Below are 21,281 nucleotides of genomic sequence, written 5' to 3' on the forward strand. Positions count from 1 at the left end.
AAAGTTTGGTTGGAAGCTTGAGATATTTGGTTGCAACAAGACCGGACATTTCCTTTGGAGTTGGATTACTTAGCAGATTCATGGAAGAACCAAAAGAGTCCCATTGGATTGCAGCAAAACGTATTCTTAGATACCTCCAAGGTACTAGTAATGATGGAATTTTTTATCCTACTGATAATGTTCTCGAACTTGTTGGATACACAGATAGTGATTGGGCTGGAGATGTGAAGACTAGAAAAAGCACATTATGTTTTTCTTTATCTTGGTTCAGTTGTATTTTCATGGGCTTCGAAGAAACAAGAAGTAATAGCACTTTCCACCGCAGAAGCAGAGTCCATTGTTGTAGCAACTTGTGCCACTCAAGCCATTTGGTTGAAAAGGATTTTGGAGTTCTTGCAACACACGCAGGAAGGTCCTACGAAAATCTTTTGTGACAATAAGTCTGCTATTTCATTATCCGGAAATCCAGTTTTTCATAGTCGCAGCAAACAATATGATATCAAATTTCACAAGATTCGAGAGTTCGTTGCAAACAAGGAAATTGATGTTGAATGTTGTTCAAGTAATTGTCAAGTTGCAGATATCTTCACCAAGCCATTGAAGATATAGTCATTTCTCATATTGGAAAAGGAGATTGGAATGATGGATTTTTGGGACTTGGTTTAAGGGAGGCAATGTTAGTGTTTAAACCAAGTCAAATAACTTAGTCTAGTGGGCATTCATTTCGTAAGTCAGTTAGCAAGATTTTAGGAGAGTTCAGTTATTTCAAGTTCTATAAATTTGAGATTATCATGTAATCAAAATTGAGTGCAGTGGAGTAGTAATTGAAATCAGTCTTTTGTCTTTCACTTCATTCTCGTTATTTCATACTAACTACATTTTCTTTCCTTGCCTGCCTAGTGTTCTTCATTTTTCTTCTTCATTTTTCTCTTTTTTTTCTCTATTTTTTTTCCACTTCTATTTCTTGAATATTCATTTCAGTTTAGATGATTAATAATTGATTATCTTTGTTAGATTCATAGATCGAATAACTAAATCATAGAATTTAATTGTTTTTATACTTATTCGAATTCGATTTAAACCTTGCCAATTTAAATTTGGGATTTTGAAGTTTAACCCAAATCTTGAGAAAAAAATGCCTAATTTGAGCAATTTTGAAAAAAATATATCTAATTTATACATAAAGACTGTACACACGTTAATTATGCATTAATAGTTTAATTAGCAAATTTCCCTAACTATTTTTAATTAAAAAAATATATTTATTGTACAAGAAAAAAAAAGAAAAAAAATTCATATATGCTCAACCGTACTTATCCGTCCGACATTACCAACACCACATTTCTTAATATTGACATTTTCCTTTCACCATTTTTCTAAGTCAAATGATAATTTCAATTTTACAGATTAGATTTATTCTCTTACTATTTTTTTTTCATTTGAGTTCACCCTAATCCACTGTTTTTTGCGAAAATTTAGGAATTGTCGACTCTCATTATTGCAGAGGTGCCGCGTTGCACGAGTGTTACCCTATTTTTACTGGACTTTTATCGAAGAAAAAAAGAAGATTGAGAGCAAAAGAAAACAACCATGGCACAAAGGAGAAGATGAAAGAATGAGTGAACTTATATAAGTGAATTTTTAATAATACACGCATGTGTGCCATACAATTTCCGTTGGGATATTTTTTACCATAATTTCAAAACCACGAATAGTAATATAAAATTTTAAAATCACCGGAATTTTATGTCATTTTGAAAAAAAAAAAAAAAAAAAGTATAAGTAAACAAACACGGACAAACGAACCTGACCAGAGTTCTCCCGCACTACAATTTTTACTAAACCCACGGTTTCCACTCTCTGCGTCTCTCTCAAGCTATTCGTCTCTCTCAAGCTATTCTTCAATGGCGGAACCTAAAACCAAATACGATCGTCAGCTCAGGTATACTCATCGATTCGCATTTACGCATGTTTCTATGTAAGCGCTCGCGGTGGTGAATGTTATTCGATTCGCAGAATTTGGGGCGAGCAAGGGCAAGCATCTCTCGAGAAATCGAGCATATGTTTGTTAAACTGCGGCCCGACCGGCTCGGAGACATTGAAGAATTTGGTCCTTGGTGGTGTTGGAAGCATAACTGTTGTTGATGGCTCGAAAGTGGAAATAGGAGACCTTGGAAATAATTTCATGGGTATGTATATGTGTTTTCTCCGTCGTTTCGGCTTCATATCCCAACAAAAGTGAATCTTAGTAGTATCTGTTCCTTTGCATATGTAGTGGATGAGTCGAGCGTTGGGCAATCAATGGCCAAAACCGTTTGTGCCTTTCTGCAGGAGTTGAATGACGCTGTAAAGGCAAAATTCATAGAAGAGTATCCGGAAAGGCTGATAGACTCGAATCCGGCATTCTTTTCGCAGTTTACTTTGGTTGTTGCCACGCAGGTTTGTATGATTGTTTGAATTATTGAATGCTCTTTCTTCACTGATTTATATCGCATAGGCTTCATTTTCTTGTCATAATCTTCTGTTTTTATACTGGTTGGAAAATAATTAGATGTCTGACTTGGTTTTAGCATCGGATATCAAGCATGTGGTAGTGTTCCTTATTTCCTACATCCGTTTTTGAGTAAATCTATTCAACATATTTTATTGTATCAAGAAGTATTTAAATGGCTTGGACGTACTGTGCTTATTTTTGTGCTTATTCGGTACAAAGCATAGATATGTTATTTTTCCTCCGTCAATGCATGGTCTACTAAGGGTTGTGATGATAACTTTTTGTGATTATGGGAATATTTTCCCTTCTTCGTGCTTATGTTTGATTCAATGCATTTATTCCTTAAACAGAACCTTGACACTGTTGTGGACTATCATGACTTGACAAAAATGCAATTTCGTTTATTGTAAATGCTAAGTTAGGCTTGCAATTTTTTAATGAAGTAATGAGGAAGCTCTTCACAAGTTTAAATGGGTTCGGTGAAGATTTTATTATTTGCATTTTTGGACAAGAAAATCCTGTTTGTAGTGTGGTTGAATATGCCAGGTTATTAAGGAATAACATCTATTTTCATTCAGCTGGTCGTGTTTACTTGTGAGATTTTGGTTTTTGGTTTTGATTTTGAATAGTAAAATTTTGAATTGAAATAGTTGTTTGATGTGATATAAATATGTGTTGATGTGATGTTTTGAATGTAAAATTTGATTTTAGTGTAATAAAATAAATAAGAATTGAGGGTTTGATTTGATGTTTTTGGAGGGAAAAGAAAGTTGAAATAGTAAAATCAGACCTAAAATCATACAAGTAAACAGACCTCTAGTTTCTTACTGTTTAAAATAGTTCTATGGGTGGATATGTCAGTATTGTAGGTTAGTGTTCCAGGTTCATTGGTCTGATGTTATTCAAATCATCTTCGACAGTAAATGATCAATGAAAAATGTATTCTATCTAGCCTGCTGTGTATTTACTGTGGCTTCATGTTATTGGTTTCAGCTTGTGGAAAATTCTATGTTGAAACTGGACAGAATATGCCGTGAAGCTAATGTCATGTTAGTATTTGCTCGTTCATATGGCCTTACCGGTTTTGTCCGGATCAGTGTGAAGGTACTCTTGTTTCTATTACATTAGTTTCCTCTCGCGTTCTTTAAATATGTACGGTTTTTGCTCTCTTTCTTGCCATTAGCAATTGCAGAAAGTATTTCATTGTGAAATAGGTCTTGAAAAGATGTTAAACTGTGAGATATAAATGGATGTGCTTGAACAGTGATGAATAATTTTTACTAGTGTTTTGTATGCATTAAATGTGAGTTAAATGTTTAATCTCAAATCTTCTGTAGGAACATCCAGTCATTGAGGCAAAACCTGATCATTTTCTGGATGATCTTCGGCTGAATAACCCATGGCCAGAGCTCAGGAGGTCTGATTTTGTCCTTGGCAATTTTTTTGGTTTACACTTTGGAACCAAAATGATTCCAATTTGTAACAGGAGTAGTTCGATATTAACATGCACCTTGTTGGAAGGTTTTTCATGATTTTCAATTTTTGGAAATTGTTGTGAAAGTTTCATTCTACATCCCCTACACCAAATATAAAATATGGGAAATCATCTTGGTTCGCAATTTACTTCTCTCAAACCAACCCATAGTTTAACTGTACTTCATATTGGCAACAGTTAACTTGCTTTTCTCCTAAAGTGAGCAATCTATTCTTGGTAGATTTGCAGAGACAATTGATTTGGATACAACTGATCCAGTCATCCATAAACACACTCCATATGTTATAATTCTTATCAAGATGGCTGAGGAGTGGGCAAAAACTCACGAGGGAAACCTTCCATCAACTAGGGAAGATAAAAAGACATTTAAGGTGCCTAATAAAATTTCTGCTCCTGCAGTTTGTGTATTATTGATTTCTTCCTGCCATGAAGTGGTCTAGAATTCTGTGTGGTTGTGGCAGGATTTAATCAAGGGCAAGATGATTGCATCAGACGAAGACAATTACAAAGAGGCCATAGAAGCTTCATTTAAAGTTTTTTCTCCTCGAGGAATTAGTAAGTAATTTTTTTTAACGCACCAATGCCCATACCTGAATTAAGGGTTAATGCTGGAAGCTGCTCATGGAGATTTAACCTTTGTATTAATAATATGATTTGGCACTTGTATAGGTGTTGTTGTAACAAACTGAATGATAGTAACTTTCTCATATGCAATCACTACCAGCAATTGAGCCTTTGACTTGTCTGGGGTTAAGATATTGCCTAATGTTTTCGCAAGATAAGGTTGTAGTCTTGGTTTTATGGAGGTCATATAATATATCTTTTGAACTATTTTATACTCTGCATTTGTCATTTTATCAAACTTTCAAGGTTAAGATGAGGATATTACTCTACTCTGGGAATACATCATAGCAAATAATTTTCATCCGCTGTATGTAAGATGCACTAGGACCAATGCAAGTTACTATTCTAAAACCTCTGAATGTGAAACATGTTACACCTGATAAAAATGTTCCAGAAAATAGGAGGCTGTAATTTCAGTTGGTATTATTCACTTAAATATACTTCTTTCAGGTCCAAGCCTTCAGCAGATCCTAAATGATAGATGTGCAGATGTTAATTCTGATTCATCAGATTTTTGGGTGTTGGTGGCTGCTCTGAAGGTAACATTTTTGCCAACTCTTGATACTGGTTAAATTTCTCTAGGTGTTCAGTTTCATGTCCGCGCGTATAAAAGTTCTAATATTTATTTTTGAATTACCTGCCACTATCAACATTAACAGCTTTCCGTCAAAGTTGGCCACCCTTAGTTTACCAACTATAGCATTTCACTTGTAACCGCAGTGCTTTTGTGATTAGTTTTTATATGCTTACTGTTAGGTATTAAACGTATTAATTTGTGTTTGTTCATTGCATCTTCCCCTACCTTGCTTTTCTTCTTCATCTCTTCATCTCACCCTTGAATGTGTATATATACTATGTAATTGTACTGTAGATCATCAATTCAAGTGAGTACAATTCATTCTCTTCCCATTCAAATTCATTCTCGACATGGTATCAGAGCAGGACTTTTCTGTTGTGCTTTCTCAGTCCACGTGGTTTGCCAATCTCCTCTTTTTCAATTAAACATTTTCTACAAACCTATTGTTGAGATTAAACAACCTTCAACATTAGCAATTTCCGGTGACTGTTGATGTCAACAATGTCTCCATAACCTTATTTACATGCTGGCATGAGAGTCACGTGTTGGCAGTAGCCATCATTTTCTACTGATTTTGGGTGGCTCAACCCATCATTTTCACACTTGGGGTCCAATTCTGTGGTGTTTCATCCTTTGATTTATTGGAATTGCTCTGTTGCATTCCAATTTCAATCTATCTTGCTGCCTGTATATTTTGTTCTTTGCTCATCATTGATGGCTATTCTACACATGCTAAAGTCCAGCCTTCCATACAACATTCTCTCTCTCTCTCTCAAAGAGTACATATCATTTTGATGTTTCAGACTATCAAACAGACATCATATGCCTCTAGGGCGTCAATAGCCAAGGTAACCAAATGATGTTCTCATATTTCTACTGTTTATCAGGTTAGCATTGGATATTAGATTTGGGGCGATAAATCATTTCTCAAATAAGAGAGAATTCTCTACTCACATCTCTCATTTGCACTCGTCTTAAAATAATATTATTATTATGTTCGATGGATCATCCAACTCTGTCCAATGAATTGGTAATTCACTCGTTTTTTCTTCACTCATTTTTTCATTTTTGTTTGTCCTCAAAAGTTTTTTCTACCTTGTACCTTTGAGTGAACTAACGTACTTGTGATACCCGGAGTTGAGCTGTTGCTTGGCCAACTTCCGTGTGATGAGCCGGTATTAAGTTATTCAAAATTGATTAGAGGTTAAATGAATTGAATAGACTACTCATTTCAACAATGTGCACATTCTTTTTCGGGAGCTCTATTGAAAAAATTCTAAAATTAAGAGAACTTGCCCTAGAGTAATTTGAGAATGGATTACCTCATGGGAAGTCCCTAGGGTGTGCGTGAGTGAGGACAGAAGCGCGCTGGAAAGATTCGTGTTGACTTATGGGCCAGTCTATGATTCCGACATGTCCGACTTTGCGTGTCTTGCAGGTTGGGGTGTCACAGTTGGTATCAGAGTCGACCTGCGATAGCTCGCAGTCGTTGACCCGGCTGGTGACGGGCCTAGCAGTTGATGATCCTTGGGGTGCAACGGAAACGTTGCATTTTAAAGTGGGGGAGGATGTTTGGTCAACTCCCATGTGTGGATGAGTCGTTATTAGACTATCCGAAATTGATTAGAGGTTAAATGAATTGAATACACTACTCATGTCAACAATGTGAACTTTCCTTTTCGGAAGCCCTATTGAAATTTGTCCTAGAATAATTTGAGGATGGGTGACCCTCTGAAAAGTCTCCCAGGGTGCGCATGAGTGAGGACAGAAGCGCTCTGGAAGAACTCGTGTTAACCTGTGGGGTCAGTCTATGATTCCGACACGCCTAGCTTTGCGTATCTTGATGGCCGGGGTGCTACAGTACGTGCCTACTAATTTGTTAGGTGTAGTTTTCTAATAAGGTTGTTATCCGAGATTTATTTGAGATCCAAAGATGATTGGAGTAGGGCAACTAGGTTGCATTTGTTTGGTAATTTATAGTCCTTGTGTTCACTTTTCTTTCATCCCCTTTTGTTGGGCATTGTTGTGTTGGTCACCCAACAATCAATAACCTTAAGATTATGTTCAAGTTAGTTTATATCTTGAGTCGTGAATTGTCAATTTGGCAAAAATCATTTTTCTTTTCTCCATGCATCCTAAAAGGGCTGACAAACCTTTTAAGCTTCATATATACCTTTGGGGACAACTTGAGTTAAATCCAAATTGGGGTTCCAATATTTTGTTCATTTTGTTTATGATTTCTCTTGAATGACCTTATTATACCTTATGAAAGATCACTTTGAACTCGTTATCAGAAAAAAAAAGATCACTTTGAACTATTTTCCATCTTTGTTCTTCTTTGCTAAAATGAAAACCTAGTTTGGTTTTCGACTTATCACATTTATACAATTTGTGGTGATAATGCTTGGGAATCTTTTGAAAGCTCTTCTCCATCTACCTTGACCAGCATGGTATTCAAGACAAACCTCTTGTCTTCCTAGTCCAAGAAAATAGAGTAGCCTTAAAGAAAAATCCAACATGTGATTGGAACACCTTACACTATGTTGATTAGCATAAATGTCTTGAAGATTTTTTGAAGCAATGCTATTGTAATAGCATGCTTTCTTATTCATAGAATTCTTTGTGTGATAGGTCAAACCCCACCCCACCCCAACAAGTTGGTTGGATGATGTAATGGAGTGTAAATTTGATGGCTTATGACACAGTCAGGAATAAAGTGGCAGCCAACCTCAATATGTTCAGTGAAGTTATGATTATTTGCAATGTAAATTACTGATTGGATATCACAATGTATAAGCAAGGGTTCATTTATTACTTGTGCCATGTGACTAGATTTCCTCCCACATAAGTGCAATATCTAGAAGTAGATCATGTTTGTCTTTGACCTAGCATAGTCAGCACCAAAACATCCTTTGATTTTTAGGTGGATTTTTTTTTCATAACAAACCTCTGCCAGTTGAGCCCTTGTATACCTAAGTATTCGAAGAGCATATTCCTAGTGAACTTGCATAGGCTTATCCAAATATGGTTTGCCACTCCAACGGCATAAGAGATATCAAACCTAATTATGTTTGAGTATAGAGCAAAAATCATTAATAGTGTCAATTAAACTTATTTTTTCTTTTTCTGGTCTTATTCAAAAAAATTTATTATAGCTAGTCCCATACAAAAAATTATTCGTCATGGTTAGTTCTACCGTTGAAATTTTAATGAACCATGTTGATGTGGCGGTAGCAGAAGCTGAGGTGGCGGCTGTGTCGGATCAAACACATCCATGTTACATAGAATACAACCGTGTTTAAACTTCTCACCCTCTATCATGAGTTGATCGCACGCACCGCCGCCGAGCAGCACTGGTTTGGTGCCACTAGATGCGTGTGGTGGCGCAGCACATTTTCGGCACTACACTGTCGTCGCTGCCGCCCGAGATGGGTCAAATCCATGAAACCCTACCCGGCTTCTGGTGCAACACCGCCGCCGTCGTTGCGTGCTGCTGGCATATCGGATTGATTCTATGAAGCTGCAGTGAAGATGGCATTTTGTTGCTCTTCTCACAATAATTAAATCCTCAGCGGCAAAAAAAAAAAATAATCCTCAACGGCGGTGGAGATCTCATATGTATATATATATGTACACATGAAGATGTATAGAGAGAGACATGGAGATTGTGTAGCTGCTAGTTGCAATAAAGTAGGGATATTAATAGATAGATAAAAGGAATTGAAGAAAAGGTTCTATACAGTTAATGAAACCAAAAAAAAAAAAAAAAAAAAAAAAAAAAAAAAAATTCCAATAAATTGTCTATACTTAGCTTTATCCTCAAAGAAATCCGTTATCATTTCATATAGTTGGACTAAAAACCATAGGAGTCTCAACTTGTTTTGATCTTAGCAATCCAATTTCTTTGAGTAAATCAATAACATACGTTTGCTGGCAAAGAGACATTCCACCATGCTTCCATGAGCAATTTCAATCCTTGGGAAATACTTGGGACGTCCCAAATCCTCGTAACAAAATGCTATCGCAAGACCCTTAGTCTCTTTGATTCCCTATGCATTGCTGCCAAATACAAGAATGTTATCAACATGCACAATGAGAATGACAATTTCATTTGTGTTAGTTCTCACAAATATAGACTGATCTATAGCATTGCTAACCAATAACATTAATGACATTGATGAATTTATCAACTCAAGCTTTTGGACTTTGTTAGAGACCATCATGGCCTTCTTAAGATGACAAAACTTAGTAGAATCCTTCCCCTACGCAACATATCCTAAACGGTGCTCCACAAACATAATCGAATTCAAGTCACTATACAGGAATGTATTATTCATATCAAGTTGATACCTAGGTGACAATAGATTGACAATCAATGAGATTAAAATTTGAATAGAATTCAATCGAGCAAGAGAGAATGTCTTATAGTAGTCAACACCATAAGTTTGAGTGTATCATTTGGCTTCAGCCTATTGTAGTAGGTCATAAGATTCTCATTACATGTCTTTAGTCTAATGTGTCATTATAATACCCTTTACCTATCTGTATATTTGGTTGTACATGCTTTGTTCATGACCATTCTTCAGGTTTGGACAAATTACGTCATCGATCGATCAAATATGTTTTTCTTGAGTACGCTCGGGTTCAAAAACGATATAGATGTTATTCTCCTTTCATTCGTCGATATTACGTTAGTGCAGATGTCACTTTATTTGAGTCATCACCATACTTTATAGTGTTATTAGTTCCGTCCTCAATACCTGTGACTCATATTCCAGTGGCTTCCATTCTCAAGCCTCCACTTTCAAGTCTATAGTCGGGATACATGGGAACGTCAGAATATACTTACTTCACCGTCACCTACGCCCATTGATAACTCATCTCCGCTTCCATCATCTTCCCTAGTTGCGACTCTACCGTCATATGTTGTCCTACTCGAGGTACTCAGTCCACTTGTTATCCTAACTTTGTCTATAATTTTCTTAGTTATCACTATGTATCTTCCTTTATGTGTAGTGTTGTAAGTGCTTTAGACTCCCTCTTTGTTCCTCGCACTTGGCGTGAGGCTTTAGGTCATTCAGGGTGGTGTGAGGTCATGGTGGAGGAAATATTTGTTTTGCATGCTAACAATACTTTAGAGTTAATTCCGTTGCCACTAGGAAAAACACCCGTAGCTTGCCGATGGGTTTATGTAGTCAAGGTTGGCCATGATGGTCACATTGATCGACTCAAAGCTCGACTTGTTGCAACAAGTGTATGAAGAGGACTATACGGAAATCTTTTCTCCATCTTCTGTTCGTATTTTTTTTTTCTATAAAAGCAATGCGTGGTTGGCTCTTTCATCAACTTATATAAAAATGTCTGTTTGCATTGTGAGCTTCAAGAAAAGGTTTATATGGAGCAACCATCTGGCTTTGTTGTTCACGGGGGAGTCTAGTCTTGTATGTCGTTTCCGTCGCTCACTCTATGGCTTGAAACAGTCTCCACGGGCATGGTTTGGACTCTTTAGCGTTATCCAAGAATTTGGTATAATGTAATGTTCATCTGATCATACCGTATTCTTTAAGCATATTTTAGAAGGACAATGTGTTTACTTAATTGTCTATGTCGATGATGTTGTCATCACTGAAGATGATATAGATAGTATTACGGAGTTGAAGGAGCATCTACACAAACATTTTCAGACCAAAGACTTGAGACTGATATACCATCAAAGAATAGTCTTAAAAGTATGTTGGAAGAAGCAAGTACAAATGAATGTAAGATTGTGGATTCCCTATGGATCCACATATAAAGTTGCTTTTTGGCTAGGGGTAGCCATTGAGTGATGCTGATGCTGGACGATATAGAAGGCTGGTTGGAAATTACCTTACTATCATCCGACCAGCTATATCATTTGCCGTAAGTGTAGTGAGTCAGTTCATGCAGTCTTCATGTAACTCTCATTGAAAGGCATTATGTGTTCTTTACGGTTATATTAAAGGGCCTTCCGGAAAAGGTTCTTTATACAAGTCATGGTCACTCCGAAATTGTTGATATTCAGATCTTAATTGGGTACGGTCTTCAGTCAATAGACGTTCTACCTTTGGTTATTGTGTGTTTGTTGGAGGTAATTTGATATCTTGGAAAAGTAAAAAACAAAATGTGGTTGTGCGTTCTAGTGCTGATGTTGAATATCGCGCTATAGCCTTAGTTACATGGGAGCAACTTTGGATTAAACAATTACTTTTGAACTAAGTTTTGTGATGTGACAAAGATGAAATTATGGTGTGATAATCTGGCAGCACTATACATTGCATCAAATCCAGTATTTTATGAACGAACAAAGCATATCGATATAGATTGTACGTGTCCTTAGATGATCAACTTGTAGACATATTTTCAAGAAGTTCTTAGAGGTCCTAAATCCGAGTCCATCTGCAATAAGCTTGGATCGTATGACTTATACGCTCCAGCTTGAGAGGGAGTGTTAGATTTATTAGATTCGTATAGATATTGATATCTCTATCTATCTATATCCATATCCATAACTATGATTTAGTTAGATTTAGTTTGTTAGAATAGATTTCTAAATACCTCTGTTACTCTATAAATGTATTCTTCCCTTCTCTTTTATTATAAAATTAAATAATATTTTGTCTCTATTTCTCTACAACTTAAATTGTGAAAATGACTTTTGTTCATGTGTTAATTGTTTTAGGGTATGTTTCTTTTATATCCAAACTGTAGGTTTTTACTATTTGGACTCTGCTTTTTCCGAAAAAAATATTTTTTCCTCTCACAAAACATCCCATCATACATTATTTTAATACCAAATGCAAACCAAATTTTTTCCAAACCCATCAAAAGAAACATACCCATAGTGAAGTCATGCATAATTGATCTCTCCATCAAATTGATATAAAATATGCCTTTCTTTGTGGAACCATAAACCATTCATATTGGCACTTGCAGGTCCAATGTTTCCCATATTTAAAATGACAGTCCAAGGTTGTCACAAATGTAAAGACCAGCCTGTTGATTTTGTACATTTGTGAAAACCTTGGAGTTCATGATATATATGCTTCAGCGTGAGAGGGAATGGTAGTAGATATTATTAGTATTAATTAGTGTTAGACATTAATTTCTGCATGTCCAATGTTCATTTTACCTTCCCTCACCCTGCCTTTCTTCTTCCTCTCACCACTTATTGTCTTGTGTACTCATAATTATAGTAGAAACCATCTATTCAAGTGAATACCGTTCTTTCTCAAATACTTACCATCAGAAATTTTGAGAACTTTGTTCAAATGCAAAATAAGAGTGTCAGTTGATTGACTACGTGCAGTTTCTAACCTAGAGTAAATGCTCAAAAAGCACACAATGTTGCTGTGGTGATACCATCAGTAATATTTACATGCATTTTCTCACATTTCTTGCCCCATCTTGCAGGAGTTTATAGCTAATGAAGGTGGTGGGGAGGCACCTTTGGAAGGAGCAATCCCTGATATGACATCTTCTACTGAGTAAGCCAGGGTGTTTCTTCCACTAAATCTTACCCCTTTTTTTTTTTTTTTTTTAACTTATTGAGCCTTTTAATGGCATCTATGCTTCTTAGGCTATATATCAACCTGCAAAGGATTTATCAAGCTAAGGCTGAGGCAGATATTCATAGTATGGAGAATTATGCAAGGAAAATACTACAGAAGATAGGCAGAGATACTGATAGCATTCCTAAAGCGACCATTAAAAGTTTCTGCAAAAATGCACGCAAACTCAAGGTTTGTTCTCTAAAATTTTCTATCAGACAACTAGTTTTCATGTGTTTTATTTTTTGTTAGAACTGAAAGGCATTAAGGTTTTGTAGTTTGTTATGTAACTTTTCTTGTAGGTTTTGCATGCATTCCTTAACATTGAAATTACATTTTTATCAAACTGTAATCTAGTCATTATGGTCTTTGGCATACTTGTAGTTGTAGAGTTCCAAAAAATGGATTGGAACTTCGTCAAATGATCGATACGAAGTGACATGCAATTTATACTTTGTTGACATGGCTTCAGGGTCTATATTATATATTATTTTCTAAATTGTTAGGTATGCAGATACCGCCCATTAGAGGAGGAATACAATTCTCCAGTTCAGCCAGAGTTGCAAAAATATCTAACAGATGAAGACTACAGGTACTTACCTTAGGGCCTTTGCCATTATGATCAATTAGTGGAATATATGGAGTGAGTCGTAGATGTTCTTATCAAACACACAGCTAAAAATCTTAAGAAAGCACACTAATTGTAGTTTTTGCAATAACTGAAAGACTAACACTTTTGGCTAATGCTAAAAAAGATGGGTACAGTATATGTAGTAGTAAATAAAATTGTATTCTATGTATAATTTTAATTTCTACTAGAATAGAATATTCACATGAGCACCCGGTAACGAATTCCCTCATAAAAAGCAAAAAGTAAATAAATAAATTGTTTTCTTGTAAGTAGTTGTGAGCACTCCCTAATGTTTGAATTGTCCTTTTAACATAAAAATTGGTCATTGATATTTGATTTTTCTAATTATGACTGTAGTATTTGCAAACATGTATTAATTTTATTTAGAAGTAAAAGGGAGTATTTGCTGTCGCTGACAATCGGTGGTATACATGCATGCTGAGAAGCTACATATTTTGATTTAAAATTTCAATTATGCGGAGATGTGATGTGTTTCATTAGGATTAGTGTATTAGAATTTAGAATGCTTTGCATTTGTATGCTCTTCCAACATACATACCTAAACTAATGTTGGCTGGCGTGATTTTCTCACGGATTGGTGTTTTTAATTATTGTGTTTTGTGCAGCACGGCGGTTGGATTTTATGTTCTTCTACGAGCAGTAGACCGTTTTGCTGCAAATTACAACAGTTTTCCTGGGCAGTTTGAAGGGTACAATCTTAGAGCAACCAACCAACCACCCATTTGATATATATTCTTACAATGTTTTTGCAGCAGCGTAATTGTGGTTTTTGTGAATAGTGAGATGGACGAAGAGATTTCGAGGTTGAAAACAACAGCTGTTAGCGTACTTAACGACTTGGGTTGCAATGGATCAACATTGACGGAAGATCTTATCAATGAGATGTGCCGATACGGAGCTGCAGAGCTTCATGCTGTAGCTGCATTGATTGGAGCAATTGCATCACAGGAAGTGATCAAGGTTGGTTTGGTTTGTGTTGTTCCCAATCTCTCATTCACATATAGCACATTTTGCTTAATTAGTTAAGTTTGATTTTGTATAATAATGGACAGCTGATGACGAGACAATTTGTTCCGATGAGTGGGACATTTATCTTCAATGGCATTGATCACAAGTCGCAGTTGCTATTACTTTAGGCTCATCAACCAACAGCAGGTATGGATATGCATATCGTATTTAAGTAAGTACCCATCTCCATCTCCATCCCCATCCCCATCCCCATCCCGTGCCTAGACTTTTTGTTGACACACACACTTGGTTCTTGTGTGGATCTACTTCTCTTATAGTATTGATACACACACACTACCAACCACCTTTGTCTATTGACTATACATATATATATATATATTTAATGCGTCACCAATGATCTTTGATCTCGACCTCTACCAGCAAAAGCTAAGTTTGGCTAGTATGGAATGGAATGGAGTTCCCATCCTCTCCTTTCCTTTCCTTGGGGTTTAGGGAATGGCTTAGTTGATGGCTGGATTTCTAAATGAAAGAAGTTGGATTGGATGGATAGATAGATAACATTATTTAATTCATATTTCATTTATAATCTAATACTCCCTCCGTCTCACGTGTTGTCGTTTCTGTCCGTTCTACGTTCTATGTCCCTCTTTTTTTTTTTAAAATGATTACACACTTTAATATCATTTTAAACTTTTTAATTTATTTTTTTTAATTTTAATTAAACTAATTAGTTATTTTAATCTTAATTTATAATTATTTATATTATAATATAATTATTTTCACTAATACATTCTTAATTATCTACTAATTACATCCTTCCTAAAATATCGTATGTGGGACGGAGGGAGTACTATATATCTGTTTAATTTAAATAAATTTAAAATTATATCTAAATAAATGTATTCAATATATGGATATTATTTCTACAAGATTATAGTGTTTGTTTTTTATTAAAAAAAAAAAAAAAAAAAAAAAAACATCATTATTCAACTTGTATCATTATTAATAAAAAAAATTATTCTATTATATTTTCTAACAAAATGTCAAATCAAAATATTATTCAATCAAAAATTTAAATCTAACATTCTATTTCAAATTAATATCAAACTACAATCAACCAAACTATACATTTGGAAAAATACAAATAAATAAAGATATATATTTATGCATGATTAATATATATATATTAATTAAAAAAATACAAATATACACAAAATATTATTTTTTATATTATCAATACATCATCCAAAAAAAAAAAAAGTGTGTTTTTATCTGGAACTATAATATATTTTTTTATTTGAGATTAAAAAGTAAAAGCATAATTAAATCATACTTTCGAAAATATATTTTCTTTTTCTTTTTTTTTCACAAAAAATAAGAAACATAGTGCAAAATTAAAGCTAAACAAATAGACACTTCGTGCGGTGCCTTAGGTTTGGTTTGAAAATTTGGGTCTATTTCTTTACCCTAAACCCTTGAACTCTGTTTTTTCAAAAAATATATATATTATTTTTAACAAAATATACAAATACGAAATTTAAATTTAAAATTTTTAAACCCCATAAAAAACACATTAAGATACTAAAAGTTTAATTTTCTAAACTCCATAAAAAATACATTAAAATACTAAAAGTTTAATTTTCTAAACCCCATAAAAAGAACACAATAAGATACTAAAAGAATTCAACATATTCGCCTTTCATAAACCCATCTCTAATATCGTATTATCCTTATATTAAAAATATTTATATAAAACATCTATAATATATTATGGGTAGTTTTTTCTAAAAATTAACGGGGTTGAATGACCATTTTCTTGAATAGTGAATGACAATGTGGCTTGGGATTTAATATTTCAAATATGATAAAATTGATTTTTATTTTGAAATTTAGTTGAAAAAATTCAAAATAAATTTTGGAAAACAAACCCGAGTACAAAAAAGAAGAAAAAGACATAGGAGTGCTGCTTTATTTCCCAATAAGATGCCTTTGTCGCTTTGAATGTTACATATTTTTTAAACATTGAATAGGTAATTTTTATTTTCAAGTCACGTTAGACGATTGAATCAATAACCTCACGGTCACAAATTCACTTCCCACACCACTATGTCATTCCACCTAAATAAGTAACTCTTTTATTATATTATATTTAATAACAAAATAAAAATAAATTTATTTTTAATTTTACTAGCATGTAAACCCATACTAAGCACGGATATACATGTAATTAATATATTTAAAGTTAAATTAATTAATAAAATAATCATCTACTGAATCAACCAATAAAAATTATCTATAAAAGTAAATAAGATCTGAAATATCTACAAAATATATCAAAAATAAAACTAAATAAATTGTTTATACAATTAAAAATAAGATCCGTGCTTTTTATACTATTTTTCAATTGCGATTCTTCAAAAATAATACTTCCTCCGTCTCTTAACAAATTATTCATTTTTCTATTTTGGTTCGTCTCATACCAAAGCATTCACTTTTTTTTTTTTAGTAATTATACTATCTACTTAACATTACAAATATTCTTACAACTTATAATATATTACACAAATGTCATTATTTTTATATAATATAATACTAGTAAGCAGAGGCGGAACCAAACCGGAATGAGAGGGGAGGCTAATTTTTCAAATTTCGAAGCCATCAAAATCTATTTGTTATCCAATAATTTTATCAATGGAGTTATCATATTTTGAAAATATTTTAAAATATCAACTTACAGTAACAACTACGTATTACAAGATAATTTTGTATTATATGAAATTGATAAATAGTAAAAAAAAAATATTAAAAAAAATAGCTTTTAAAAATATCATCTCCTATGCATTTAGATGAGAATTTTTTGAAGAATTTTCTTTTTTTTTAATTATTATATTTTTACTTTTTTTGTTCATATCTATTTTTATAGCATCAAAAAATTATAATGATATAAACTTTTTATTATTCAAAATTAATTTTTCACATAAATACTTATCAATTTTTATCAATTTTTAAATTTGTTTATTATTTTTTATATTATATATTATAAAATAAAAATTAAAAATTAAAAATTAAAAAGGGATGGGGTGGGTGGAAGGGGCTGGAGTCCCCCTTCCCCACGTACATCCGCCTCTGCTAATAAGGTTATTTTAGTTATTTCTATTGTATTTATATTTCATATCAATATATATATATACATAAAATCATGTGCAAAAAGTAAATGTATATTTGTGACACCCCGGCCCGTAAGCCATATAGAGTTGAGCATGTCAGAATCGTTGACTGGTCTTACAAGTCAACACAAGTCATTTCAGGACATTTTATCTTCACTCACGCACACTTAGGAGACTTCCCAAATGTCACCCATCCTCAAATTAAGGGCTCCCGAAAAAGAATGTGCATATTATTGACATGAGTAATTTATTCAATCAATTTAACTTGTATTCAATTTCGGATGGCTTGACACTGGCTCATCCACGGAAGTTGGCCTAGCACCGGCCCAACTCCAGGGTATTACAATATTAGGTAAGGGACGGGGAAGTAATAAACAACATAAAATATTTTTTACAATAGTCAAAAAGTAAAAAAAAAAATAAAATAAAATACTCATTACGAAAAGTCAAATATCCAATTATTATTTTATACTTTTGATACAATTCATTGTGCCAAAAATAAAAGGGTAAATTGCTTCTCATACACCAGCGTTATTTGTAATATGCATATAATTCCCTGTATTAAGAAAATCACCGTATAACCGCTTGCATTTTGTAAAAGGTTGCTCATGTACCTCTTCAAACGTTAGACACTAACGGCGTCAATTATATTTGTAATGAGACCGTTTTACCCTTAAATAAATATACTATTAATATTACATTTAATAAAATAATAGCAGTTGTATTCCTTCATCGATGATAGAAACCCTACATTATAATAATTATATCATCTTGATAAATTCGTTTGTAATTATGGAGAATGTTAATCTTGGAAATGCAACTTACTCGTATTGACATCCTTAAAGCTCTAACTGACAACCAAAAGATTTAATATTGTAAGATCAATGCTCACCGTCACCGTGTTTCAGAATTTGAAGTCACAATGATGTTGTTGGGATTATCCTCTAACGGTAAAGTAAGTGGGGGCAAGGAATTTTCTTTCTTTATTGTAAAGCATTAAATACCTGCATCCTAACTATTCATTGCCTTTTTCATTGACGATTTGGATTAGATGATTTTGCATTAGTAATATTTATAATTTTTGGGTAATCTGTTTTTTTTAGTTTCGTAACTAGACCCCTTATCATTTTAGTCCCGTAAGTGGAGCATGTCGCAAACTGGTCCCATAGATGAAAAATTTTCGTTGTTTTAGTCTTCCGACGCCGGAGATGCCAACATGGCTTGCCGGAAGCCACGTGTCCGCCAGGTGTCGCTGACCTGGCGGACACGTGGATTTTATTTTATTTTTAATCTTTTTTAAATCTTTTTTAATTTTTTTTTCAATTAGACCAAATAAAAAAAATTAAAAAGGGCAAACAAAATTAAAAATTAATTTTAAATTAATTTTAAAAAAATTAAAAATAAAATAAAATAAAATCCACGTGTCCGTCAGGTGTTGCTGACCTGGCGGACACGTAGCCTCCGATGAGCCACGTGGGCGTCTCCAGCGCCAGAGGACTAAAAGAGCGAATTTTCACTTATGGGACTCGATTGCGACAGGCTCCACTTACGGGACTAAAATGATAAGGGGGTCTAGTTGTGAGACTAAAAAAACAGTTTATTCTTAATTTTTTATAGCTACAAATGGTTGTCCAAGCTTGTTGTTGATCGTCGGGTGTCTATATCAAAATTTTATATATATCAATGGATGTTGTGCTTTCAAATTAAATGCCAAGGGTTAGAAATAATTTGCTGGATCTATGGACTTTGGATTATAAACAAGAGAGTGAAGTCCATTTATCTTGGAAGGGGATCCTCGTACACCTATGTATAGATACATGGGTGTGTATCTATCTTGTTATTGTTAAGAAGGTAATTATGTTTTCATCATCTAAAACATTGGAAACAAAGTGGATCGTTTTAAATGTAAAAATCATAACTAATTAGTGATGTTCCAGGTCGATTTACATATTGTTCTCAACTTTGAGCTTTTTGACATTCTTTGGAATATAATTAACAAAACAGTTGTTAATGATGTTTATTTTTATTTTTATTTTTATTTTTTAATCATGGTTTGAAGAGTGGGTAATTTAACTTTTGTACAATAACAACCAAAAAAAGTATGAAGTCTCATATCTATTAAAGATCGATTTGTAAAGCGTTTTGGGACATATAAAATACAAATTAGTTTGTATAGATGTGAGAAAAAATATATATTTCCAAAAGGTTTCCTCTTACAAATGATTTCAAATTGTGATTCATAGTAGTTTATATGATTACTATTATTATTTTTATTAGTCTTATAAGTTGAAAATTGTATACTTTAAAATATACAACATTTTTAATATATATTATAAATTTAGTTTAATTAGTTTTTCAATTACTTCAATTAAATTTTCATGAGTATTATTTATAATAACTCAAATTTAATTTAAATATATTTATTATATTAAAAGAGAAAGTTAATAATAATATGGTTATTGCGGGGATATCTTTAGGAAAGGGTATTTGGGATATTTTATTTCAAATTCTATTCGAAAAATTCAACCACCCTCATTAAAAGAGTGTGTAACTCACGCACTGTTAAGTTAGATGGAATGGAGATTTTTTGCAAAGTTTTTTTCAATAACACAAATATGAATTATGCAAAAAATATATCATAGGTATTTTATGAAAATAAATTGTAATACAAGTGTATGTTATGTATTTTATCCAAAATAAAAAATAATCTATCTAGAAATATTGTGTGAACGGAGCCCTTATTTTTTAACACTTCACATTTCAGTATAATATCTTCTTCGAATAAGGAGAGTGAAATGAAATTTGAATTCTTTAAAAATTAATCATAATTAATGTTAAGGAGACGGACATTAAGCTAATGGAAATCATAGTAGATGAAAATCGGATGTCTTAAATTGAAGAGGGGTAAGATCGTCTTTTTTAGTTTAAAAGTTACTGAATTTTGTAAATCTTTAGAGTCTGCATATGTTGAAACAAATAGTAAGATGTTGAGTTCATTATAATGTGTTTTCTCATAAATAGTAAGATGCTGAGTTCTTTAAGCTCATCAAATATGGTGATGTATAACATAATATAAGATGTTTCTCTATGCATAGGTAAATGCTAAAGTCAACTGAACGAGATGGTAATTTATTTTATTTAATAGTAATTTTGATGTTCTAATTTAAATATACTTGCTAATACAATTTTATCATATTCTTAACATTTCAAATGAGATTCTAATAGTTTTGTTAATATATAAATCTTGAAAAACTATGAAAACAATTAGATTAACACAATTATATAAATTGAATCCAGCGCATCAATCCAATGAATCGCATAAGGTCATAAGGTATTTACTCTAGTTTTGTAAATTCTATTGTATGCCAATTTATGGAGTCTACGTATATTTAATGTTGAAATATGTCAAAAAATATGCTGTATGTTGTCTTATAAAATGTTTTCCAATAGTAATATTCCGAGTTCTGTATTTAAGCTTCTAACCCTTTAACCCAGCGCTGAGTTCTTTTCTTTAACAATATTCCATCGAAAGAGGAAGTTGCATGCGGGAAGATTTTGAGTTTTTTTTTTTTCTAATGAATGTTGCATCGAAGGAGGACGATGCATCGACGAATGAAGGATAATGGATGATTGAGGTAATTATATAAATTAGGAGAATTGAAAAATTACTATTAAACTTCTAAATTAATACAGTCATTGGATTAAAATTTGTAATCCAATGGTTGATACTCAATC

General features: G+C 33.1%; 1 protein-coding gene across 1 annotated transcript; it reads left to right on the forward strand.

Annotated features, from left to right (window-relative positions):
• The first annotated feature begins 1,791 nt into the window (after window positions 1-1,791).
• LOC127247848 (NEDD8-activating enzyme E1 regulatory subunit AXR1-like) lies at window positions 1,792-14,924 on the forward strand. Its single transcript, XM_051269892.1, has 14 exons — window positions 1,792-1,942; window positions 2,017-2,189; window positions 2,276-2,439; window positions 3,488-3,598; window positions 3,832-3,911; window positions 4,210-4,360; window positions 4,451-4,544; window positions 5,064-5,152; window positions 12,622-12,695; window positions 12,788-12,950; window positions 13,265-13,350; window positions 14,016-14,099; window positions 14,190-14,370; window positions 14,463-14,924. The coding sequence occupies exons 1-14, from the start codon at window positions 1,905-1,907 to the stop codon at window positions 14,544-14,546; spliced, it is 1,572 nt and encodes a 523-aa protein (XP_051125849.1). The 5' UTR covers window positions 1,792-1,904; the 3' UTR covers window positions 14,547-14,924.
• The last annotated feature ends 6,357 nt before the right edge of the window (window positions 14,925-21,281 follow it).

This window comes from Andrographis paniculata, unplaced genomic scaffold (assembly GCF_009805555.1).
Source record: "Andrographis paniculata isolate CXL003 unplaced genomic scaffold, ASM980555v1 Contig32END, whole genome shotgun sequence".
Taxonomy (NCBI): Eukaryota; Viridiplantae; Streptophyta; class Magnoliopsida; order Lamiales; family Acanthaceae; genus Andrographis; species Andrographis paniculata.

Excerpts from the sequence above, each read along its gene's own strand:
- LOC127247848 (XM_051269892.1), top strand. The coding sequence starts at position 1,905 with ATGGCGGAACCTAAAACCAAATACGATCGTCAGCTCAG. Across the intron at positions 1,943-2,016 it reads AAATACGATCGTCAGCTCAG|AATTTGGGGCGAGCAAGGGC; the intron begins GTATACTCATCG and ends TTCGATTCGCAG. Across the intron at positions 12,696-12,787 it reads GATATGACATCTTCTACTGA|GCTATATATCAACCTGCAAA; the intron begins GTAAGCCAGGGT and ends TATGCTTCTTAG.